This window comes from Schistocerca cancellata, chromosome 7 (assembly GCF_023864275.1).
Source record: "Schistocerca cancellata isolate TAMUIC-IGC-003103 chromosome 7, iqSchCanc2.1, whole genome shotgun sequence".
NCBI lineage: Eukaryota > Metazoa > Arthropoda > Insecta > Orthoptera > Acrididae > Schistocerca > Schistocerca cancellata.
Genome location: NC_064632.1, coordinates 371,427,175 through 371,454,454, shown reverse-complemented (window position 1 = coordinate 371,454,454; position 27,280 = coordinate 371,427,175). Strand labels below are relative to the sequence as shown.

The 27,280-nt window shown below is 37.2% G+C and overlaps 1 protein-coding gene across 1 annotated transcript in view; it reads right to left on the bottom strand.

Annotated features, from left to right (window-relative positions):
* LOC126092046 (protein unc-80 homolog) overlaps positions 1 to 27,280 on the bottom strand; it is a 1,190,994-nt gene that overhangs the window by 679,668 nt on the left and 484,046 nt on the right. Inside the window, exon 17 of the mRNA XM_049907452.1 lies at positions 4,697 to 4,726. Within this exon, the coding sequence (XP_049763409.1) occupies positions 4,697 to 4,726 (30 nt within the window). The remainder of the gene's footprint in view (positions 1 to 4,696; positions 4,727 to 27,280) is intronic.

Here is a 27,280-nt window from a genome sequence, read left to right as displayed (position 1 = left end):
AGTGCAAAAGTACACTATTTTATCTGCAATCACAAAGAGTTTATACTGCTGAAATATAATTAAAAAAGGGACTCATTTGCAAAATAAGTTGGCCAGATTTATATGTGCTTGCAGTATCAGCTGCAGCACACTTCAGTCTACACTCATTTCTACAACAATACCAGCATGATTTATTTGCACTGTATATCTTTTTACTGGATATTCTGAAAGTGATGGAACTAAATCTGTCCTATGAGTCGAATGACAAATAATATGGGTAAAATTTTTACTTCTGGAGTGCAAGAGAAGCTAGATCATGATCATCACTTACTAGAGGCCTACAACAATAACAAAAAAGGTGAAGAGATCAACTGCAAGACTCCAGAAATACATTAAACTTTCAAAATGTGTGTATCTTTCTTTTATGGTAGTTGAGAAGAGTGCAAAGTATTCTAAAAACTTAGATGCTGAAAAACACTTTTGCGTGAGGTAATGTACAAAGTTAGTGTAATTTTATTCAATGGACCATATCTTATGAGAAATGACTTCTCTAACTCTGTGCTCTAAAGTATCTTTATCTTCCTACTGCAATTATGAATTAAAATCTTTAATCATTCATGCAAATGTAATTTCTATAATGTAGAGGTAATTTATTACTCTGTAAATAGAGCTGCGCTTGATAACTCCAAAACACTTCAACAGAACATAGATTACTTCAGCTCTCATATAAACCAAATCTTTCCAGAAACTGATAGTGTGACAAAAGGTAGATCATGTAGTTCACTCTGTCTTTCAGAGATGCAAAGTGTTGTATACCACAGTATCATATAAAAGTTACAGAATCCTGTTCACTACATTTTGTTCTGTGCTTGTTACCTCATCTGTAAGACGTGTTTCAGAACGGTTATTTTGTTTGTACAACTCACAAACATAACCAAAATTAACAAAAAGAAAATAAATAATAAATAGGCCTACAGAGGCACAGATTTGTAGTGTTTCAATGAAACAAATCAGAGAGGTACATTATCAGAAGTCGACTAACTTACATGCACAGGCAGAAATCATTAATGCTGCTGTGATGAAAAAAGTAAATGTTTCTTTCTGAATGGCACTGTGAAATAAGTGAACAATTAAATGAACCAGAAAATTGATTCCTACTGTTCTCTAGACTAGGTTTAACACTTATCCTAAATTTGTGATTGTGAATTAAGTTCTAAATTTTAAAAACATTTCTCTTTTACACATAGTTCTCAGACTACACCTTTCATACTGCCGTGGAATTAATCTGTGTAACACTCTGCGACAGTTAACTGTATGCTTGACTGGGATTAAGATTCTCAGTTCTGGTAGAGCAAACCTTTTTAACATTTCACAAAGTTACTCTTGTTTGATATCAAATAATTATATGGGATGACCTTATATACGTCATTTATAATGTCTCCCTTTTGCCAACTGAATCCAGTCTCATTTCTCAGCATGTGAAAACCTCATAGCTTTTACCTCTGTATCTGTTTTCACTCCTGTCATGTTAGTAAATACACATCCTTTGTTTGCTTTCATGTAGCTCTACAACTTCAAGTTTTGATCATCAACACATTATACAGAGCAGTCAGAAACAGCCTGAAAAGATTGTAAGGTGTTGTAGGAGAGGCAATGAGAAATAATTGTTAAGAAAAAAGTTTGAAACATTGCACTGTTTTCGAGTTATTTAGCACTGAAGTTAGACAACTATATCATTGCAAATTCAAGGAGCCTGCAAGAGTCAGTGTTCCCCAATGTGTTCTCCATTTGGTTACATCTAACTTGAATTTGTGCATGCGATGACCTGATTGGCTAACATCAATACTAAATAAGTTGGAAATAGTATAACATATCGAATTTTTTTCTTAACAATTATTGCTCAGCACAATCTACCCTGCAGCATGTTTACAAGCTTTTCAGACTGTTTCTGACAACCCTGTATATTTGACATTACTTTCATTGTGTTGTGTGACTTAGCTGACACTTTGTTCTTAATGTTATCTCAGTTCTCCATCAGCAAATCAGATTCATGTAGAAATTCCATCAGCACCTTCTCATTATTATTACTATCCAGTTACTTTTTAGTGGGCTGTGAGAATTCTAATTATAGATAATTTGCTCTCATACTGTACAATTTATGTCTATATAAAAAGCAAAAAAGACAGCTGACAAACTGCCAAGTATGTTAATTATCCCACAAGCATGTGGCAAATGTTTAACTGCGATGTTCAGTGGCACTGTTAAACCACATGTGTTGTGTCGCACATGCCATGTGCTTGTATTTAGAAATAACACATTGCCAAACATTTCATACCAGACACCATAGGCACTGTGTTATTTATATATATATGTGTTTTGTTTCTTATTCTTTGACTATGCTTTTTATACTTTGCATCTTTCATGCATGTTATTAGGTTATGTGTACTTACGAGAGAACTCTGACATTTTGTTCCCTACATCTTCTGTGGTGTTGAAATGCAAGCTTGGATCAACTGAACAAGCCATTGTATTTTTCACTGTCTCCTGTGCCTTCGATCAATAAGCTACCATTAATATTTTGAGGGAATTTTTGTGTAGTATGGTTCCATCGTACCAAGTACAAGCAGATTGTAATAGTTAAATAACAGTCTCCGCAGGTTGTACCACCCAAGAGGCGGCCCTGACATGATTTACCAGCATAGTACCATTGGATTAATGGAGTGTTTACAAAAGATATTTGCAAAATGACTGACACTAATCCTGCTGTGTCATGGTAGGCTGTAACACCACCACCTTTATGGCCACACAATACCGTTTTGTGGTCTGAGAAGGTAGAGGCCAGTTTTTTCTATTCTGGAATTTTGGCAGATTCTACCAAGTTTGCACTGACATAATTTCCTCATCACCAGAGGCTAACTCCTGCAACTGGTGGCTTAAAGCAGAATTGATCTGGTGAGTGTCAGTATTGGAAAAAGAATCTGTCAGGTTCTCTCTCAGGAAGATATAGGAGACAGAAAGCCTTCGCAGTAGTTGCAACACCAAAGAAACAAACTGGTCAGGGAAACTGTTTCAAACAGCTTACTGTGCCCAATATGGAGCAGTTGTTTTCCACTGCCAGTTAAAGCACTCACAGATCACAGGCTGACATGCCTTTAGACAAAGTTGCACAGTTGGCAGATAACATCCAGGACATGATGACACCAGCTCCTGTCAGCAAAATCATCATGCAGTGTGCTAGTGTTATGCACAGGTTATGATGCCTTAGTGGCCAAGGTAGATCTACTGATGCAGCAGATCAGCAAACTGTTAACTCGACACGACCTGAGTAATGACAGGGGCCAGAACCGATATTGCCGACGCTCGTGCAGCAGACCATCAACAAACTCTTCTGCAACTGAGCATGGTATCTCTTGGTATCACCAGAAATTCAGGGAGCAAGCATCCAGGTGGCAAACCCCCCCCTCCACCCCCCCATCCTGCATTTATCCAAATTGCAGAAGTGGTCGGAAATAGGCATCTCCTCATACTGCTGATCAATGTCTCCACATCTATTTAGAAGTAATCTGCAAGCTGTCCTTGCCACATTGTTGTTATGCCGTCCTGGACTTCTCACTGTTACATTTGAAACAAGTGTGGTTGTGCCATCACATCCAAGCACCATGTCAAAAACCATTTACAGCACAGGTAGCATAAGTCCCAAATGGTTATTATGACTGACAACACACATTTTGATTATCTGCTGGATGAGTCTTAATAAATTATATAATAAATGGGTCCTTAAGTCTTTCCTTAAACATACAACAACATTTTTTTTTTTCCTTTTTGGAGCATGTTCATTTTGGAAATGATCAGTCTTTAAACAGTGAAACTAATTATGTTTCAAGGTAATTAATAGAGTGTACATGTTTTCAGAAATAACTGCAATCAGTCACCTTTTGAGATACTGGACTCGCATTCGGGAGGACTACGGCTCAATCCCGCATCCGGCCATCCTGATTTAGGTTTTCTGTGATTTCCCTAAATCACTCCAGGCAAATGCTGGGATGGTTCCTTTGAAAGGGCACGGTCGACTTCCTTCCCCATCCTTCCCTAATCCGATGAGACCGATGACCTCACTGTTTGGTCTCTTCCCCCAAACAACCAACCAACCAACCTTTTGAGATAGTTTAACTTTTTTACCACAACTGGTTTCAAGTCCCCTAGCAACTCATCATTGGATGGTACACAGTTTTTAGTGATTGCTTTTAGCATCAAGGTGGTCATTGTGGAACTGTGACAAGATACAAAAAGTTATACAAATCTCTCAAAGTGGCTAGGTGTCAGGCATTATCTACACCAAAAATCTGAGTACACAATGCTACAATCAATCATCAGAAATCATGTAGCATCTGATGATGAGTCACTCGTTGACTTAAAACCTGTTACAGTTAAATAAAAATTGAATCATAACAAAAAATGTTTGGCTGTGGTTATTTTTGAAAAATCTTTATTCATCACTGTCATGGTGTTGCACATTCATAATGAAGATTCTACATGTGCAGAAACATTTAAAAAAGTGTTATTAATAACCTCAAAAAGTATTCACCTAAGACAATTTCATCAACAACTCCTAAAACTGTGTAACTGTAATAAATGCTTAAAACAGGATACCTGCATGCAGTGCCACTCTATGTGATTGCAGATATAGGAGATCAAATAGTGTTAGGGCTACACTTACCCACCACCAGTCAACTCATCTATCAAACAGCTGATTGAGGAAAGAGAGAGAAAGAGAAATGAGACACTATGCTTACAGAAAACAATGAGGACCAAGAGACAGTGACAGACATAACACAGTGGAGAGCAGTACAGCATGTCAAATTCACTGTAGACATTAAGTTGCAGGAACAATTCCAAATGATAACAATCATTCAGGTATTTTATCTGGCTAGTTTGTACCAGTCTCAACTTTATGAAACAGTGAGAACAGAATAGAAAAAAATCTTTTTTTTTCAGCCAATCAATTTTGATTTGTTCAATAGATTGCACAAATCATTTTTTAAATCACTGTGTATGACATTATAATTCCATTTGAATTATTAATATACAATGGTAAAGATGAATTGAGCTCAACTCCAACTCACTTCTAGTTGTGTGAACCACCATAATCAAAGAATACATAAAATGTAACAGAGCTAATAGCTACAGAGAAATTTTAGCTTGTGGACCTGAACTAGAGGATTCTTTTTGTTGATTAAACAGTGGGATAGGAAAATACAGAGAGAAAGAAGAAACACAAAAAAAGAATACACCAAAGTTCATAGCTCCAGGTCATGAAATACACCTGACACATACGAATTACATGAGAAAGAAAATATATCCTGTTATACTTAGTGCATATTTCCAAATTGTTCAAATTAAGTGTGTTATTGGCTTTCTGTAGTGGTTTGCTGTTAATGGCAAGACCAGCAAATTGTGTTTTTTGAGATCATTAACTTCTTTGACAGAAAACTGTGAAAGAACGTAACTGATATATGTCAGCCAAAGAGCATGGACAACAATCCTCTCACAACAGATCAGTTGACAATGTATTTCAATAGGTTCCCAAGTAAATTTTCTTTTGAAATAATCAGTGGCGTTTTACTGTTGCTACAGAACAAGACTATTTATGTTCTGTTAGTCACTGTTCTTGTCTTAATTTAATGACATGTTTCTAAAGTACTCTTGTTACAGTTAGAAGGTTTTACACATGATCTAAGATATGCAAATCCACGTATTTTGAAATGAAGACTTAAAAACATTTTGTAATGCAATTCTTTATTAACTGACATAAAATTACAATTTTGCAATTTAGCACTTTGTTTTTAATCAATCAGGCTTGGTCTTCTTGAATTGATTCTCTACCTGATAAATAAATAAAATATGGTCATTTTGTGTTGATTTTGTATGTAGAGCAAATGTTTCACATTCCGATTTACTGAAGTTCCTTCTCTACCACATCACAGACTAGAAGTGAATGTATTTAACTAGGCACAAGATTGTTTAACTTCTTTCTCTAACTTGCTTTTTATTTTTTCTTCAATCTCCAAATACCTTCAAAATCATGATACACTACTGTACAACAAATACCAAATGTCCAAATTCCAGAACAAAAAGGTTTCTGATGTACAACAATTGGTTGGATCAAATTTACTGAAGTATTTTATTAGAAAAAAATTAAACCTTGCCCACGTATAATTCAACATACATTTTCAGGAAGAGAATATTCTCTTTTTTTATGGGGAGGGGGGGATGGGGGGAGGGGGGGGGGTGTTTGCTTGCAGATCAAGGAAAAGGTGGGTTGAAAGAATTCAATAATGATTCCAAGAAATTCTCAATTTGTGCTGAGATCTACAGAGATGAATGACATGATGTGCTGCCCCTTCACTGAACACGTACATATGTATTACATATTAATGAACTTGGAGGTCATGACAACAGGGCAGTGAAATAAGAAAGATCTATAATCAAACAAAACATACACACAAACAAACCATATTCACCAGAAGTTGAAATCATTCTCAAGCTGAATGAAACAATGTGTATTTATCAATTTACTCGAGACAAACGAGCGAGAAACAGAATCATTTTAGAAGTTAGGTCACGCACTTTCTCCAGAAGAAAGATTTGTTGGGAACAGGCAGAAGCCAAATCTGAATAATGGGAGAAGAGACGGTGGATGGTTTAAAACACTATCACACTCACTTTTAAAAACCATCAGTGCAGCCAATACATCTAAAGAAATACAGAGGAATTAGAGTAAACGTGAAAAGTTACATACACTAGTTTCACAAATTAGGGAAAAAATGAAAATTACAATAATTCAAAAAACCCAGTGGCACTGCTATCAGCTTGTGTCATCTGTATACGGCAAACAAGTAACATGATTCAGAGCAGAGATGAGAGTACCAGTTGACACTATAAGTCAGGGATGACTTCTGGTGCAGCTATAGGCATAATTTAACTGACAAACTGCAATGAAAGACCATCGGTCTGTTATAGACAGGCCAAACTCATATGGACATTGCCAGGTAGTTCAGCATCCCTCCTTATATCATTTCTACATTGTGGCAGTAATTTTTAATCTCTGGTTTACCATTAATAAGTTTCAGCCAAAGGCTCTGATCAAATTTTACTCTAATATGTTAAACATAAAAATAAGTGCCTCAGTCTGCCCTTGCACTGCAGTCATGGGAAGGGTGAAATTATTAAGTAGTGTACGGAGAGGTGCTACGTATGGTCACCACCCATCACAATAGTTAGTATCTGCAGTGGACACACCAAAATGATGGCAAATTACCTGTGATTCTCTTTACATATTTGTCATAGTTTCACTTTCAAAGTTACAGCATACATCTTTAAATTTATGAGATGTCAAAACCTGCCAGAACCCATTCAATATTCTGGAGAGAATTCCTTTAAACGAAGCAGTAACTGTGAGTTTGCATTTTGATCTCCCTTCCTCTCTCTTATGGAATATGACTGAGATTCAGGGGAGGTAAGCTTTTGTTCATAATTCCTCTCAACTATCCACAATGTGCTGAGAGCAGCATAGCAAGACAAAGAACATTCCTTTCCATTAGTACTTCCACACTTCACCATTACCAGGAACTCACATCATTGCATGACAGAACTGCTGCTGTTCAAGCAATCTTACTTTGTGCTCCATTGTGCCAGAAAAATTACCAAATTTGGAATATGCACTATTTTTGAATATAAAGCATTTGCTTAACACTGTGTTTTCATGTTATGTTTATGTCAATCATATGTTCTATACATCACATTGGACACACAGCTTATTGAATTCTTGTTATTTTTATAAGTTTTCCGTCATTTATAGGCACCAGTGTATGACTGTAAGAGTAAGATCAGCAACTAGAAGTCTCACAATGTAAGGAATTCAATGAAAATAAATTATGAAACTAACAATAGATGTGGAATTGACAATGTACAGAAAAGGAAGAAATTATACAGGGTTATTACAAATGATTGAAGCGATTTCACAGCTCTACAATAACTTTATTATTTGAGATATTTTCACAATGCTTTGCATACACATACAAAAACCCAAAAAGTTTTTTTAGGCACTCACAAATGTTCGATATGTGCCCCTTTAGTGATTCGGCAGACATAAAGCCGATAATCAAGTTCCTCCCACACTCGGCGCAGCATGTCCCCATCAATGAGTTCGAAAGCATCGTTGATGCGAGCTCGCAGTTCTGGCACGTTTCTTGGTAGAGGAGGTTTAAAGACTGAATCTTTCACATAACCCCACAGAAAGAAATCACATGGGGTTAAGTCAGGAGAGCGTGGAGGCCATGACATGAATTGCTGATCATGATCTCCACCACGACTGATCCATCGGTTTTCCAATCTTCTGTTTAAGAAATGCCGAACATCATGATGGAAGTGCGGTGGAGCACCATCCTGTTGAAAGATGAAGTCGACACTGTCGGTCTCCAGTTGTGGCATGAGCCAATTTTCCAGCATGTCCAGATACACGTGTCCTGTAACGTTTTTTTCGCAGAAGAAAAAGGGGCCGTAAACTTTGAACTGTGAGATTGCACAAAACACGTTAACTTTTGGTGAATTGCGAATTTGCTGCACGAATGCGTGAGGATTCTCTACCGCCCAGATTCGCACACTGTGTCTGTTCACTTCACCATTAAGAAAAAATGTTGCTTCATCACTGAAAACAAGTTTCGCACTGAACGCATCCTCTTCCATGAGCTGTTGCAACCGTGCCGAAAATTCAAAGCGTTTGACTTTGTCATCGGGTGTCAGGGCTTTTAGCAATTGTAAACGATAAGACTTCTGCTTTAGCCTTTTCCGTAAGATTTCCCAAACCGTTCGCTATGGTACGTTTAGCTCCCTGCTTGCTTTATTCGTCAACTTCCGTGGGCTACACGTGAAACTTGCTCGCACGCGTTCAACCGTTTCTTCGCTCACTGCAGGCCAACCCGTTGATTTCCCCTTACAGAGGCATCCAGAAGCTTTAAACTGTGCATACTATCGCCGAATGGAGTTAACAGTTGGTGGATCTTTGTTGAACTTCGTCCTGAAGTGCCGTTGCACTGTTATGACTGACTGATGTGAGTGCATTTCAAGCACGACATACGCTTTCTCGGCTCCTGTCGCCATTTTGTCTCACTGCACTCTCGAGCGCTCTGGCGGCAGAAACCTGAAGTGCGGCTTCAGCCGAACAAAACTTTATGAGTTTTTCTACGTATCTGTAGTGTGTCGTGACCATATGTCAATGAATGGAGCTACAGTGAATTTATGAAATCGCTTCAATCATTTGTAATAGCCCTGTAATATGGAGAATGGAGTGATATGGAACACAAACTAGTAATGAATCAGGTATCTATTTATGTCAATAAAGAAGAGATAAATGGTAGGAATAATGCATACTGCAGAAGATGAACTCTCTTGCCCAATTTTAATATGGAATATGATGAACTAATCAATTACTTCATAGCAGGGGCAATGTATTTCATTATTGCTCATAGATAATGTCTTCTATCTAAGATTTTTTCCACGTCATCTGCAACTTTTCTGTTTACTAACTGGTTTTCCATACCCTGAGCTACATCATTAAGGAAATCATGTTATTCCCCACATAAATGGCATTTTAAATAAAATCCTCCAAGGTAAATAAACCATTCCAGTCTTGCTATTTCAAAAACATATATTAGAAGAATGTGTTTTTATGGAGCTTTCCAACAATCATCAGTGTTTTGCCTGAACCTTTCATAATACTGAAAATAAGATCCACTTAATAAGATGTAGCAATTTACAAATTATCAACATAGGTATAGATGGTAAGCTGCTACAGACTATATTCAAGCAATTTAACGAATTATCTGTTCATTTAATTTTCATTTTGAATTCAGGAAAGCTTGTAGTGCAGGATAATGTCAATTATATCTCTGGAGGCAGATGCATTTGTTTATTTTTAACATCTGCTGTTGTCAGTGAAGAGATATTACCTTTGTCCACTTTACTGTTTCTAACTTCTCCTCTTTGTGTATCTTTGATCCAACATGCATTACCCTTCATTCTCACCTTAGTCCAATTACCTCTTTCTTACTTTGCTGTTAATACCCATGTGTAGAGAGTTTATTTAATATCTTTAGCACACCTGCTTCTATTCAAATTAATATTTCACCTTTCCTTTCTTATCTAGCTGTTTTAATTATGGGCTTGCCCCTTGCCTACTTCACAGAAACTCTTGAATTTAACTCATTCACTGGCAAAGAAATATTGTGACTCTCTGTGGAAAGTACTGTGTTTTCCAACTCCATATCTGATTAACATTCCGTGCTATTTCATTTGGACTTTTTTTCTGCTATTAAAGTATTTTTTTCATTGGAATATCCTGACTGAGAAACTTTAATTTTGTTCCATAATTCCCTAATTTCTCTCTCATGGATCTCAATTTAAAAAATCATCTTTTTCAAAATATTAAGAAAGAGTAACCAATATTTACTGTATACTTTAGGTCATTGTTTCATCTTCTGCTGAATAAGGCTTGTTTTTGTAAAAAGGTACATTCTAAAATAAAACTAACATTTATCTTTGTTTATTGTACACAAAATTACAGAACATATCAAAAAAGTAAGATCATGACACAAAAATGCAAATGAAATATTTGTGCTAGTTCAAATTAAGTACCAGTACAGTTAGTAACAACAGGAAAACCTTAGGCTTCAGAAAACAGGTGTACCTCCTTCCAGACCTAATGAGATGAAGAGAAGGAGAAACATGCAGAAATTGAAAGAATCAGTAAGTATACAATAAATCGGATTGTAAAAGACTTGATCAAATAATAAATAAATTAATAACTTTAGGAGAGAAGCACATAAAGGTCAAAGAACAGTAGAATAATGGAAAGGTAGACAAAATAGGTAAGTATGCAGTTAAGCAGACATCAACATGGAATGTAGTGTGAGTGTATAAAAGAAATTAGATATATTCTTGTAATTAGTGCAATATTATGTACCTCAATGTTTCTCTGGATCAATAAGGATGCCACTGACCAAGTAATGAGAAAAACTTTGCATTTTCGACTTCCAACTCTCTACCACAGGAGGTTGTCAAGTGGCAGCATCTATTTACAGTAGTTCAGGTTGCATAGACTGCTTATAATTCACAAATAAAGTATGACTGTATGATCTGTTTTGGGAATAAATGTAGCAGATGTCTATAATTTTGCCACATGCTTGGTATCTTTACTCAGGCCCATTGTAAGCAATGTTCCCATCACACACAAAATTCTAATAACCTGATGCTGTAATTACGTCTGTGTGGATATTTGTATTTCTGTCTAGAGATGACTAGTAATACTCAAAATTACAACCTCAATAAATAAAAAATAAACTGTTTGATACCTGTAAACAGAAACAACACACTACACAATTCTATTGCTTTTACTAGCAGGCTTAAGTCACTTAATCTGAAAACTATACATTTATTAGCTAGTTTTGACGTTGTTTCGCTTTATAGAAAAGTGCCTTTGATGGACTCACTACATTTCATCAGTCAACAAGTTTGGGGATGATATAACAGTGTTGTTTGAGCATACTTTCTCTTCAATGTATTTTTCATTTAATGAGTTTTTGGACAATCTGATGGTGATGCTTTTGTCTCCCCTAGAGGCACTCAACAGTTTTGAAACCTGATGATATGTTGATGATCCATTTATAATTTGGCATCATAGTTTGGAAAGCCTCCGTAAGTTTCTTCAACAATTTAATTTATATATCAAAATATAAAAGTTTCCTCGTCCTCCTCTGCCTCAATGTTGTAGCCTCCACTGGAAGTTCAGTCAGTTTTACAAGAAACGGGTTTTTCAGTTCCTGTTGGATCTTAATTTTCTCTTATCATCTTAAATCACCCTTCCCATTGTCTGTTGATTTTCGTTTGTTCATCTTTGACTTTCTTGATTTTGTTCATTTCATTTTTCAAATGATGTACTGTAACTTTAGTTCCCTCATATGTTCATTATTGTTATTTCGGGAATCCATATGATGTCTTACTGTTCTCCAAATACTCTATTATTTTTCTGGTAATTAATTTTTCTGGTGTCTTGATTACATGACCAAAAAAATGAAACAAATTTCTTCCAAAATGAATTTTTCGCTCTTTGGAGGAATGTGCACTGGTATTAAACTTCCTGGCAGATTAAAACTGTGTGCCACACCAAGATTTGAACTTGGGACCTTTGCCTTTTACAGGCACATGCTCTATCACTTGAGCTACTGAGCTACCAAAGTATGTCTGATGACTCGTCCCCACAGTTTTACTTATGCCAGTACCTCATCTCTTTCCTTCCCAACTTCACAGAAGTTCTCCTGGGAAACTTGCAGGACTAATACTCATGGAAGAAAGGATATTGTGAAGACATAGTATAGCCACAGCTTGGGGGATATTTCCAGAATGAATTTTTCAACTCTGTGGCACAGTGTGCACTGCTCTCTTCTGTGAAGTTGGGGAGATAAGAGATGAGGTACTGGGAGAAGTAAAGCTATGAGGATGGGTAGTGAGTCATGCTTGGGTAGCTCAGCAGCTCAGTTGGTAGAGCACTTGCTCATAAAAGACAACAGTCCTGAGTTCGAGTCTCAGGCCAGCATACAATTTTTATCTGATAGGAAGTTGCGTCTATTCCTGTTACAGTCCATCATTTGTTCAAGTTTCTCGTAAACTATTTCATTAACAGCTAGTTATCAGCTTTTTTTCTTTGTATTTCTTGTTTATGCACATTCTGAATATTTCTTTCTATTTTGAGTATTGTTTTTATTTCTGTAGTGTTAGTATTTTTGTAAATAAATTCACTTGAATATGTCATTTCTCTTTGGACAGTAGATGTATGTGTATTTTGTTGATAAGAAATAATTATTATACAGAAACACAACAGGTACTCAGTATCTTCTTTTATTTGCACACAAAGATTACTAAATAAACTCTCTCTCGATACCAAAGACTCTGCCGAACCAGTGATTCATCTTCCAACTCTTACTTGCGTTGGCTACTTGCACAGGAACTGATGTCACAACACCAGCCCCACTTCCCCCTCTTTTTAAAGGTGGCTGCTCCAGGGTTATGATAGTTTGGGCCTTTGGAGTCTCCTGGGAGGTTGCAGTGTCACTCACCATTGTAGGCAGCTCGGTGGAAAACTGATGATGATACTGTGTAGGTACCTTGTTATAGAGATAGGGAGGCTTTAGTCACTCTACGGAGACTATTTTGTGCCTGCCACTTTAGTTGGTCTTGTTTCCCTTATTTGAAAGCACCTGTAGGGACCAGCATATGATGGTGGGTGTAGCAGAATGTTATGAATGAAAACCTTTCTCTCTCAGTGCCTGGCAGGTTGAGCTGCATGTAAGTGTATCATCTGGGATCTGAACTGTCATCTGAACTCTGTCATAATTTCTGGAGCAATCGGCCAAAGTGATGCTGGTACATCTAGTTCACCTGGCACCACAAACAACTGCTCATCAAAGACCTGCTGGACTGGTGTGCACAAGCCTAATCACACCAATGACAAGGCACCAATCCGTCAGTGCCATCCTTAGAATCTGATGCAGTCTCTTCACTATTCCATTACCAGCAGGATGGTAGTTAGTGTGCAAAGATGGTTGCAGCCATTTACTTGAAGGAGCTCATCAAACAGCTGCGACCTGAACTAGCTTTGAAATGGTTTGAGGAACAACAAACCTTGAAAACCATGCAAGCAACAATGCCATTGCAATGGCCTCCACAACGATGTCTGTTTGGGAGTAGCTCTGGGCCTCTTCATAAAATGATCCACTACAGCAATTAGGAAGCAGTGACCAGCAGAATAAGGTAACGGCCCTACTATGTTGAAGTATATATGTGAAAACATAGTTTTCAGCATTGGACAATGCGCAACCATTGCAAAGGCTTGTCGGTTAACTTTGTTGTGCTGGTAATTGAGCTAGGAGTGTGCCCAAGCTGGGGAGTCCCTCTGGATTTCTGGCCACAACATCTTGCTTGCCTACCAACTTTGCTGTTTCTCAGATGAGCCAAATTATCCAGTGCTTGGAAAACTACTGTATGTGCTGAAATTCTGTGGGAATGTAAGAGTGCTGTTTGTCCTGGAATATGTTGCACCAGATACTAGTGGTACTGAATGGGACAAAAATATGTTGCAGCTGCAGGACTGTGTGTTCATTTAGGAGCAAGTCTAGCAGCAATGTGTCCTTTCGTTGCTTGGATACTATCTCAGCCCGAGGCTCCACCTCTAGGCTGGTGCAATTTCAGAAGGGCAATCTGTGACAATGCCACTTCTACCTGAAAAGTGATGCACACCGGTGGTAAACTGGGCTACATATTCCGCTTGTCTACACTGCCACAATGACTATGATCTGTTGCATGTTGAAATAAACAACTTAGTGATTTGTGGTCATCAAAAACTGTAAAATGCCTTCCTTCCTCAGACAATGAAAAATATTTAATGGCCACATAGATCGCCAGAAATTCATGATTGGTAGCACTCCATTATTTCTGCTGCAGCGCAAGATTCTGAAAGTAAAAGGGGGGTGGTTGCCATTGACCATTAAATGTCTGTTGCAGTGCTCCACTAATTGCATTTGGCTTGCATCCACCACGAGAGTCAATGGAACACTAATGCACAGGTGAGCTAGCCGTGCTGCTTGCACCAAACATTCCTTAACTTTATGAAATTCCCCTTCACTTGTTGGAGGCCATGGTATCATCCAACTACCGTGTATATTCTTGCCCGAGAACAGAGTGGTAAGTGGTTCTTGCTGACCTGTTAAATATTCTCGTATTTGTGAGTTACCATCTTATTCATCTTATCGTTGATGAGGGTACCATTTTATTGGTTAACAGCACTGTTTTAATATTACACTATCCACACAAAAATATATTTTTAATAGAATGAAGAGGACCGCAACAGAACTGACCCTGGGAATAACGATGTCACAATGAAAATAACGAGCAAATGAAAAAAACTAGTGAAAAACAACAACAAAAGAAACGTGCAAGGAATAGTAGACTTGAATATACTACAAAAGAAGGTACAGTGATCCAGGCAAGAAATTTAGTTGGAGCTTCCCGTAAATGTTCTAAAAGTGCCTTGAACGGATTGGGAATAAGCTTATACACAGTTGGGGCTTCTTGCAAGTGTTCTAAAAAGTGTTTTGAATGGAGTAGTGAACAGATTTACATGTTAAGTACATGGAATCGAGTTACAACTGCAGCCAGACTTTGAGTACATCATGCACACACTTGCACTGTCTGAAACAGAGGAGCTTAATACACCTTCGCCAGTGTATATCTGAAGATTGTCAGTTGACTGCACTGAAATATCATAGCAGGGAGTTACTGACATACAAATATTTTCCCAATATTTCATAGAAGTATTTATAAGCTAGGAAAGTTTTAAATGTCACAATCTGAGGACTGCTTTTTTCTGCCTGTCTCTGCTGTCAGTACCTTATAAGGTTTACATTCTCTATAACAGCAACATCTTCCTTCTTGTTTTTTAGTGTCCCCATCTTGTCTTTGCACTTTATTGTATGACATATTTTGAAGAGTGTGCTGTTTGTATCACTATTTTAGTTGTTTTCCATAATCATTTTTCTTCCCTCATGAACTTAAATTTCAAAGAAGAATTATCTGAATTTTAAAATTGAAGACAATGTTAGCTGTTCCTTGTTGTCACTTGATCCACTGGCACCTTGACATTAGTCAGCACAATTATTTCATGAGCACTGATTATGGTTAAATATTGATCCAAATCAAAGGAAAATAACTTTTTGCCAAATGATAAATAATAAATAAAATAAAATCTCAATAAAACAGTAAATTGTAGTTTGTAATAAAAAGCTCTGTACATTTTTTACATGAAGAAAACACACAGACACAGGATACAGCACGGCAACTATAAGAGAAACTAAACTCAGTTAGCTCCATGAACAGCAGCATGCTAGATGACAGTCATTCAAGTCTCTTGTTGTTTAAGAATAAAATCATACACTGCAATAGACAGGGTTGCAAAATTTTAAACACTGAAGACACAAAAACAAAACATGCTAGGAATCTGATAGTAGATTTGAATATAATTATGAACAATTGTCCCAAATTAAATAATTATTTTAATTTTTTTCACTACAGTAGTTCATTGTTACTTGTTTCTTTTCAAAGGTGACATTTAAAACATTTCTTCGGAACTGAAAACTAAATTAATCTCTCATAATTTACTGAACAATACAGAAACACATTTATATATCTAGAATTACTGAGACAATATATCACATGTTAAGCTATAATGAACAAAAATAATGATTCAGATGTGAGACTAGAATTCACATTAAAGATAATGATGTGTCATAAAAGATGTAATTACTGCTGAGCCATGAAAATTCTGTTCTCCTTCAGAATAGAGACAAAGTTCCACTGACAATCATACAGTTATGAAGCCATTGCTTAAGAACAGTGGTGGAATGAATTTTAAAAGTGGGCTAAGGAGTATATAATGCAATAACAAAATGTAGTAAAAACATCTGGTGCACAAAAAATAAGACAAAGATGATGCAGGAGGAGGGATAAGATTAGGAAAGTTATGAATATGTGGACTAATGGAGGTACAGGCCAGAGGATTTTAATAGATTATGTGAAGAGATAAAAGGACAGTTACATCTGGGTAACTCAGATAAGCTAGTGATAGAGAACATGTGGGAAAATGGCAGGAGATGGGGAGATCACTATGAGTCTTACAGTAGATATTACAACTGACTCTAATGTGAGAGAACTTGCCTGCACCCTCTGAAGATGAATGAAAGTTGAATGACTTAAGTTTTTCATTGGGCATTCTATGCAGCAAGGAGTACTGAGTTTTCTATGTCCAACATTTCACAAACAACTTACTATTATTCAAATAACTCATAGGAATGCAGCTAGGTGATGTTGTTGACAACAGGCAATATTTCAGCTGGTGCATATCCTCTCATTTGCAAAGCAAAACTGCAGCAAGTAAGCAGTACACAGTGGAACTTAAAACCTGTTTCCAGAGCAATTCTGGAAAGAGAACACACACACACACACACACACACACACACACACACACACACACACACACGCACGTACACATATACTGTAAACACCAGTGACAGCACACAACCGATGTCACAAGATAATGCGGTGAAAATTAATAACCAATATATGAGGTAATATTAACTCCATCCCCCTGTTTTTTGACTTGGGAGACCGAGCAGGTTTCGATGCACAATTTAAAGAAAAACCTTCATCTCTACTTATAATGGCACTTGCAAATTTAATTTCAGCTCTTCCTTTAATAACACTACCCCAATAGCTGCAAATGCATGCCACAATCTCCATGTTGTTATATTCTATAAGGTGACCAGGGCCAAGACAATGTTCTGCAGTAGCAGATTTGCTCAGCTGTTGTAAGTGTATGTGACACTTATGCTCCTTAGATCAGTCTGTCACAAGCCTGGTAGTCTGACCAATATAGAACATGCCACAATTGCAAGGAATACAAAGGGCACTTGCAAACCAATATCATCCTTCACAGAACTTACAGTGACCCTAATCTTACATGGGGATCGAAAAACACATTTCCCCCGCATAAGGTGAAAAGGCTGTCTACTTTGATGGTACCCAAACATTATCATCACTCACCAGGTACACAGTTGGTCAGTAGCACAACACATTTGACTTGTCTTTCCCTATAAACATTCTGACAGAGGGTGACCTCAAGATGGACTAACTCAGTTGAGAAACTGTCAAGGTCTGAGATGACATGGGTCTGTAAACCAAGATACAAAGTATGCTTTCACACTGAATCAGATGGTGGCTACTAGCAGCCTGTAGGTACAAATCAGTGTAAGTAGGCTTCCTATAAATGACATGTCCCAATGTATCATCAACCATAATCCTGACCAACACAACCAGGAAGGGAAGACTTTCTACCCTTTCTACCTCCATCATGACACAAACATTCAATATTCAATATTGAATCAAGGTGTCTTAAAACCATTCAAGTTCTCACTGCCATGAGGCTAAACAACAAACAACAAAAGCATCACCTGAAAAAATAAATAAATAAAAATAAAATTTTAAAAAAATAAAAAATAAAAAAAGTTCCCAAGGTGCTGACTCAAAAGACACATTCCTCAATGTTATCCGTGAACAAATTGGCATACCTCTGTCTGTTGAATTCACAATTGTGAATAAGGACAACCATCAGCTGTAGAATGGAATAATGGCAACGAAAATTTGTACCCGACCAGGACTCAAACCGGGATTTCCTGCTTCTCGTGAACAGCTGACTTACCATTTGGCCAGACCCAAACTGCCATATGTCGTCAGCCATGAGTTTGGGTCTGGCTGTGAGTTGTGCACGGATAGCAAATGGTAAGGCAACTGCTAACAATAAGTACAAGAGTTCTGGCATAACACAAATTTTCATTGTCGTCATACCATTTCACAGCTTATGGTTGACCTTATTTGCAATTGCAAATTCATTTCATGTATTTCATTATGGCTGTAGCCTCCACAGTGCCTATTCCTTTGGACATGAATGTATTTCCAAAGGAACTTTAAATCGTAATCAGAATAACACAGGAACGGCAATATTGTAATATTGTATGTTGAAATAGGTTTCTTAATTCAACACCAAACCTGAGCTCAGTTAACAGTAATGAGAAACACAAGTGATGAGAGAAAGATCACATCAAAAGTTACTGGAATATCAGAGTCATTCAAATGAGTTCCCTCTAATTGTTGTAAGAAATCTGCTGAATTCTTAACGTGATGCTCACACTGACACTGACATACTAGTGGGCTGAATGGGATAGCAAGGTGTTTTGCTACATGATATGTCAGAGCGCCAATATTACTCCCTTCCTTGAGGACCTCTGGAAGACTATATCACCTAGGGGGAACAGCACAGTACAAATTAAGACTTTTGATAGTCTCCTGCAACAAGGAACTTTTCTTCTGGAGACTGTTAAGTCTTTTTCTCAACATGTTATGTGGGGTCAGCATCCTTTCTGTCCCACTGGTTTCTGATAAGGAGAAGAGCTCAGGATTCCAAACAGAATTTAAACAGAAACCTCAATCATTATTTATAAGATTACTTGCAAATTTAATTAAAAAAGAAACAGAGAGAGAGAGAGAGAGAGAGAGAGAGAGAGATGGAGTTAATGTTACCTCATGCATGATTACTAATTTTCACTATCAAAGACTTCTGATGCTGGTCATCTTTGGTTGTGAGATGGTGCTAGTGTTCACAGTGTGTGTGCACATGTGTTATCTCTCGAAAATTGCTCTGTAAACTGAGGTTTCAAATGCCCTTGCACAGCACTTACTTTCTGCAGTTTTGACCCAAAAATAACAGGGTGTGCATGTTTCAAAATATCAGTTGTTGTCGACAGTGTCACCTGGTGGCATTCTCGTGAGTTATGTGAACTTTGTATATGCTGGGAGAAACTCAAGTCTCATACTGTTCACCTCTGCAGGGAGGAAATGTATCACTGCCTGCAGTATGACGGGAAAACACATTGTTGTTTTTGTTGAGGTGTCGTGATCAAAATACTGTTTGTTTGGCAAAGTTGTGGATCATATTAATTATCCTGCTGTCAACTTCATCAATCATTGCACACGTTCGTGACAGGATCTATTACACACGTCAACAGTCACATTTCGTTTCCAGGGAAGTGTTTTGGATTCATTAAATGAGTGTTTCAAAAATTTTGGCTTTTGCTTCATTGTCACAGTCTGACTGAGAATTTCGAACTGTAAGTGCATGGCATACGGCAAAGCTTGAACATCTCTGTGCTTTGGAGAATAGTTCTATATCTCTATGTACTATGATAAATCTCATAGAGAAAGCTTTTCATAGCACAACTTTATCCATGCCAGAGCAGGGATTAGCATATACAACCTTTGTTTTAACAATTTTTCAGGATTTCTTGTCAGTTTGCTATCTGTTTCAGTAAAATTAGACAGGGGTCATCCAAAGGAGAGTAGGATATTTTATCATAAATTTGTTTAATAAACATAAATGCACCACGGAGTTGCTCATCCTAGTTAAGTGGCAGACATTATAAGACAGGCATTATGCATCTATAAACGGTTCACTGTTGAAACTGAGATTTCACATTTCAGGAATTGTCAAGCAACATATTACATCCTTTCAAATCTCGCAAAATGATCATGATAACAAAATCAGACAAGTATGAGATCATACAGAGTAAATGGAAAAGGAGAGAGGACAATGATGGCTTTTTTTTAAAACTAGCTTGTGATGTTATGGAGAAGGCTAGGAAGGAGGCATGTTGTCTGCTGACTGGGGCACATCCATCCAAGAGTAACATAACAGCTGCTCAGAGGGCTGCTGTATTTTCACTTAAGTTTTGATCTGTATATTGCTATTTTACCAGTGGATAAGGGCAATACTACAGTTGTTTTGGATAAAAAGGATTATCTTCAAAAATGCAGTGTTTGCTGTCTGATTCAGGGTATCACAGGATTGGTGCTGACCTCATACAAACTGCTGAGAAAAAGACTAACAGCCTCCTGAAGAACAGTTCCTTGGTGCAGGAGACTATCAAGAGCCTTAATTCTTACCATGCTGTTCCCCCTAGATTATATCACTTTCTGGAGTTCCATAATGAAGGGTTTCCTTTTCAGCTGAGTGTGAGTAATACTGGAGCTCACAAATCATGAAGCAATACACACTGCTATCTTGTTGAGCCCACTAGTAGGTTGCTGTGAGGATGAGCATCACATTAAGAACTCAGCTAATTTGTCACATCAAGTAAAGGAAATGCATTTGAATGACTCTCATACTGTATTCTAATAAGTTTTGATGTGGTCTCTCTCTACACTTGCGTTTCTCTGTCCGAGTTATCACTGTTCATGGAGCTTAGGTTTCATGTCAAATTAACAAATCTATTTTGACATATGTTGACTTCCAGTTATTTTTTATTCAATGACCAGTGTTATGGGCAGACAAATGGACTTATGATGGGAAGCCCATTGTCATATACTGTTGCCAGTTTGTTCATGGAAAACTTTGAGAAACATTTTTTTCCATTTAAATACATGATACTTTCGTTGTTTAGCCTCATGGCAGTGAGAATCTGAATGACTTCTTACACATCTGAATTCAGTCCACCAGAATATTTGTGTCATGATGGAGTTGGAAAAGGATGGTCACCTCCCCTTCCTGTATATGTCAGTCAGGAGGAAGGCTGATGGTAAATTGGGACATGTCATTTACAGGAAGCCTATTTACACTGACTTGTATATACAGGTTGATAGTTGCCACCATCTGGTTCAATGGTAAGGGGTGCTATGCACCTCAGTTCACAGGGCCCACATCATATCAGACTGACAGTTTGTCAGCTGAGTTAACCCATTTTGAAGTCACCTTAGTGAAAGACAAATCAAACATGTTGTGCTATCAAACGACCATTCACTAGGTGAGTGATTATAATATCTGGTACCATCAAAGTGTATGGCGTTTTTGCCTTACGCAGCGAGAATTTTCAATAGAATTGGTGGAAATGGGATGTGAAATGTGGTTTTTAACACCCATCTAAGAGAAGAGTCCTTTTAGGTTCTGTGAAGGATGAGCTTGGGTGGCATAATTAGGTGCCTATTGTACTCCTTGCAGTTGTGGCACATCACATGTTGGTCAGACTATTATTACTGTGGAGGACCAGTGCACTGGAAATAAAAGCCACACATATTACAACAGCTGAGAAAATCTGCTACTGTAGAACAGTCTTGGCACTTGTCTTCCTATGGTACCAGGGTTGCCATAAGTTTCCCCAAGTGAAATTCCCTGATATTTACCTGATTTCCAGACAAGTTTAGCATTTTTCTCTGACAAATTTTGGGACCTCAAGTAAAGACATAAGTTGACAAAAAAATGTAAGGACTTTCGTATGTCCAAACGTGTGAGCAAAAATCTTAAGTACTAACATCAACATCTTTTGTAATGAACTGAGAAAGCAAGCCAAATGATGTATATGTTTCATTAAGATCATTGATGTTTTTTTATTTCAAGCAGATGAAACACATTTGGTGACAAAATTACGCATTTTGTTGGAGTCGCAAGATAGATCATCGCTTTCAGAAATAACCTCAGAAAAAAGTAGAACTCTTGCATCACATGTATAATGTGGGGAAGAGCTGTGTATACCAACACTACAGCTGACTGCCAATAGAATATTGGTTCCACTATGTTTGTTATTGTCAGTTATTACCACTGTGTTATGTCTATTATTCTACAGGAATTGTGCGATTTTTCTTCCAAGAAATATATGAGTACATAGCGTACAAATTGACAGCAACTGCCACAGTTTTCTTCTTCATACCATTCATACTTTCTAATATATAAACTACTTTCAAAGTGCCAAAATGTACTAGAATAAATAAAATGTCTATAAAATGCCGCACTGTACAATGTACTTGTGGTGAGACAGTCACAATTCCTGAAATCCATTGTCCATGGTCTCTGGCCTGCCGAGGAGCACCACAGTCCTGGGTCCATGGATAAACCATGAAAATATTCCGCATTAAGTCACACAGAGACAGACCCAGCCTGCAGGCAGATCAGTGAGACCAGGTCCGAGAGGTAGGGCCCACACATTACTGGGAACCTATGGGCTTCAGATCAGCAGGCCCAATCCATCAGAAACCAATAGAAATGGCCTACTGTTTTGGCCCGTCATGGAAGTCCACTTGTGTGGCCAGCTATTCACGTGTCACAGACACCATGAAATGAGACCGTGGTGATCACCTACGCAACAGATAACTTGCGCAAATATTCTGAGAATCAATACTAACGAGGATAGGTAGCAACTCACCATAAACATGATCACTGTCAGAAAACGAGAGTGCACACACATTCACACAATCACTCAGACACAACTCTTGCACACATGACCGTTGTTTCTGGCTGCTGCGTCAACAGTCTCTGAGAATTAGATCCAAACAAACCACCCCTCATGCCTCCCTGCGTCTCATGGCAGCTGCTAGTGTACTGAATCATATTATTTTTCTTTTTTTTTCTTTTCTTATATATCAGCTATATGTAAACTGAATGAGCTATAAACCAAAGACACTACCAAAAGTAAATTAACGAGTTGTTTTGTGGCACGGATAATGGTTTGATACATCATTAAATATCTGTATGAAACAAAGTAATAAATATGCTCTTCAATTTATTAATTCATACATCTTCACCCTTCTGTTAAAGGGAGTGGTAGCGTGCCGAAGTATGCTTGGATCCGTTGTACCAACATAGTTAAAAATGTGTATTTTAGTCATTCACTAAAAATATTATAAAATATTATTAGAAAAGGAATATTAAGTCGCACGGTTATAAGTTCAACTCCTATCAGTTCATCATTTCACTTGCCACCAAGATCCTGCATCAAGAGATTTGGTGCAGACAAGAATAATTAACGCAGTATCTGGAGGAGCGTTCCTGCATCGACATTGTCACACTCAAGACTACACACAATTGAATTAATGTGAAGGTAATGACTCAGACGTGATAGGCACCTATTGAAGTAGGATTACTTATACTAAAAATATCATGCTTCATGTGTTTAAGAACTTACAGACAGATCGCCAATTTCAGTGGTTGCAGTGATTATGGTGGTAGCGCACACTACTGGAAGTAGCAGTACGTAATGCAAAATGACCTTGAATATAATGATATTCAAGGTCTGTTGACATTGGTATCAATATTGTTGTCAGTTAAAGTTCACCCAAGATTGGGCACAGATTCAAAAATTACCATCAAAATTTTCTCAACTATTCTTTCCCATTATTCAAGCAATTATTAATCCATTTCCACATCCCTCTTCACAAGGCTAGCAGCAAGCAGTGGTGGCAGCACTGACTGCAAGCTGAGGGGAGACGTGGGAAGCAGAGAAGCTGTAAGAATGAGGGAGTAGGGATGCGGTGCATGTACTCAGCTGCACCCAGCCAGTGACGAAGCATGACATCTCAGTAAACAAAAAATTTCATGCTACTGAGGCAAAAATGAGATTTTTCCAGTGTTTCTTTTCTTTTTCTTTTTTTTTCTTTTTTTTCAGATATGTTTGAAATTCTCTGATATTCCCTGATTTCCAGAAATTGTGGCAACCCTGGGTATAAACCTGGCACAGTGCTTTGTGCTGCAGTATGTGCTTGAAAATTACAGTGTGTGCACCTGTCGAAATATCGGCAGTTGTTGGCGATGTCACCCAGCTGGATTGCTGTTAAGTTACTTGAACATTGTATTTGCTGGGAGAAACTCAGGTCATACAACTTATAATTAATAAAGTAACTGACTTTAAAAGCAATAATAGGATTGTTTTAATGGAAAGGGTTAAGTCTCAGATATTCATAAACAACAATGAAATTAATGGAAAATGTGAGCTTCCCATAAAATGTACTATGTGAACTGTACCCAATAAGCACGCCAACAAAAGCGATCGTGGTAATTCAAGGAAATCACATCTAAATATCTAATAAAGTACATACAATTAATTTTAGTGCACAAACAAATTTTGACTTTTATATCAATTTACCACAAGAAATTAATTACCAGTTTGGTACATACATCTTGCCCAGTAGGAACTTTAGAAGACCAACAATACACATTTACAATTACTTGTTTATGAGTGTGTAACACAGAATATTTTGTCTTGAACTTAAGATGAAGTCTAATACTACAAAGAGAGTAAATAACATGCAAAATACCATTAATTTCTTAAGAGAGCATAATATGGAAATCATTTTAAACTAACCAATGTGGTTGCTGTATGCTGTGTACTATTTGCTTACTGAAGCACGAAAAGGCTATTTGCTGCACAATGAATGGTCATAACTAAAAACACATTTCAGCACTCACTGACATACAACTTTTTGAGACGAAGTATGAATGTTTGCACAGAAATTAGAATAAAAGTTTTGCTGCACTTTTATTTCAATACTTAAAAAAAAAAAAAAAAAAAAAAAAAAATGCTGCACTTTTATTTCAATACTTAAAAAAAAAAAAAAAAAAAAAAAAAATTCACCATCAATGCAGTCACTCATTTGTAATACAAAACTATCAGTTACAAAATTAAAACTTCATTGATATTGTGTATCTCTCAAATGTATAACAGCAACAATTAATTTTTGTTCTGCATATGAAATGGGGGCATAAAAGTGGAACTATAAAAACTTGATAAAATCCCCAAGAGTATTTTGAATGTACCCTCTTGACTCAATCTCTGCATAAGAAATGTATATTCTTTCATAAAGGCTTTTTTTTTTTTTTTTTTTTTTTTTTGTCATGCCCACACCAGCTAAACTAAAGCTATACCTGTAGTGGCCAAACCTAGTTTACAGCATATGGTGGAGAGTATGTCCTGGCCCACCATCACTGTCCCCTCTCCTTTTCCATTTACTCTGTATGATCTCCCACACAGGATATTTTACCATAAATTTGTTTACTAACAATAAATGCACCACAGAGATGCTCATCCTAGTTAAGTGGCAGACATTATAAGACAGGCATTATGCATCAATAAATGGTTCACTATTAAAACTGAGATTTCACATTTCAAGAATTGTCAACCAACATATTACATCCTTTCAGATCTCGCAAAATGATCATGATAACAAAATCAGACAAGTACGAGATTGTTGTTATTGTTGTGGTCTTCAGTCCTGAGACTGGTTTGATGCAGCTCTCCATGCTACTCTATCCTGCGCATAGACTAGCATGCAGAGCTGCATCAAACCAGTCTCAGGACTGAAGACCACAACAACAAAAACGATCTCGTACTTGTATGATTTTGTTATCATGATCATTTTGCGACATCTGAAAGGATTTAATATGTTGGTCGACAATTCCTGAAATGTGAAATCTCTGTTTCAATAGTGAACCATTTACTGATGCATAATGCCTGTCTTATAATGTCTGCCACTTAACTAGGATGAGCATCTCTGTGGTGCATTTATTTTTAGTTAACAAATTTATGGTAAAATGTCCTGTTCTTCTTTGGACCTTCCCTGTCTAATTTTACTGAAAAGGATAGCAGACTGACAAGAAATCCCGGAAAATCATTAAAACAAAGGTTATATATGACATATTATTCTTTTTTTGGTGAATTACAGTTACTTTCCAATGAATCTCAGGCTAATAATTTTCTATGATCATTCCACATTTAATCATTCCAGACAGACACTCAAAGAACCTTGTGGTTATTACTGTTTTTAGTGATTGATTACTAATGAAGTAACTGAAGACTGTAGAACCTTTCTGTTCATTCAGGTGCTATAAGTAACACTTATTTATGAAGATTGCCAACTTCAAGTACTTACAACGAGTGTCGATCCTTTACATGTCTTACAGTACATTGCCATAATTATCCTGTGTTGTGACTTTTCTATGTACAGCATTGTTATTCATGAACAGCCTTATGGACATTCCATTATTATCGACCTCACTGTATATATTTGAAAGTGTAATATAATTGTATAGATAAAAAATCTATTCACCACACTGTGGCAGGAAAAAACGCATATAGAAGTTGCAGAAATGTGCAAGCTTTTGGAGCCAGTGGATCCTGTTTGGGCAGAAGCAATGAAGGGGAAGGAAGAAGGAAAAGGACTGGCAAGTTTAGGAAAATCGGAGATCTGTGATACAACCCAAGTGTCCACCAAAAGTTACTTTCATAAATTCTCATCTCATCATGTTAAAAAAGGATGTCATGAATAAAATTGAAAACCTGGTTGCATAATCCACAAGCTCTTAGTTTGTCTGGTAGATGACAGTGTGAAACAGTATTGAATGCCTCCTGGAAGTCAAAGCAAATGTCCTCAACCTAAGTACTGTCATCTAGGGCCCTCTGGATGCAATATTCCATCAGGTTTAGTTAAGTTCCAGAAGGTTGGTATGCAGAGAGGCCATGATAAATCCTTAAGAGGAGATTGTTGCTGTTCAAAAAGGTCATAACACATGAGCATTGAACCTGTTCCACAATATTACAAAAAATGCCATAAATAAATTTGCACTTCCAGTTCTGTGCTGAAAGTGACAGAATATCTTGCTTCGCACAAAACTGTAGCAGTATCGACACTGCCACAAGTGAGAGCAGAATGTGAGAGTAGAATTTGTTTCTTATTTCTTTCTGAACCTGACTATAAATAATATTCATACATTTGCACTTGAAGAACGTGGCACAGAAATTTCAAGATACAGTGCCACAATTCCAGC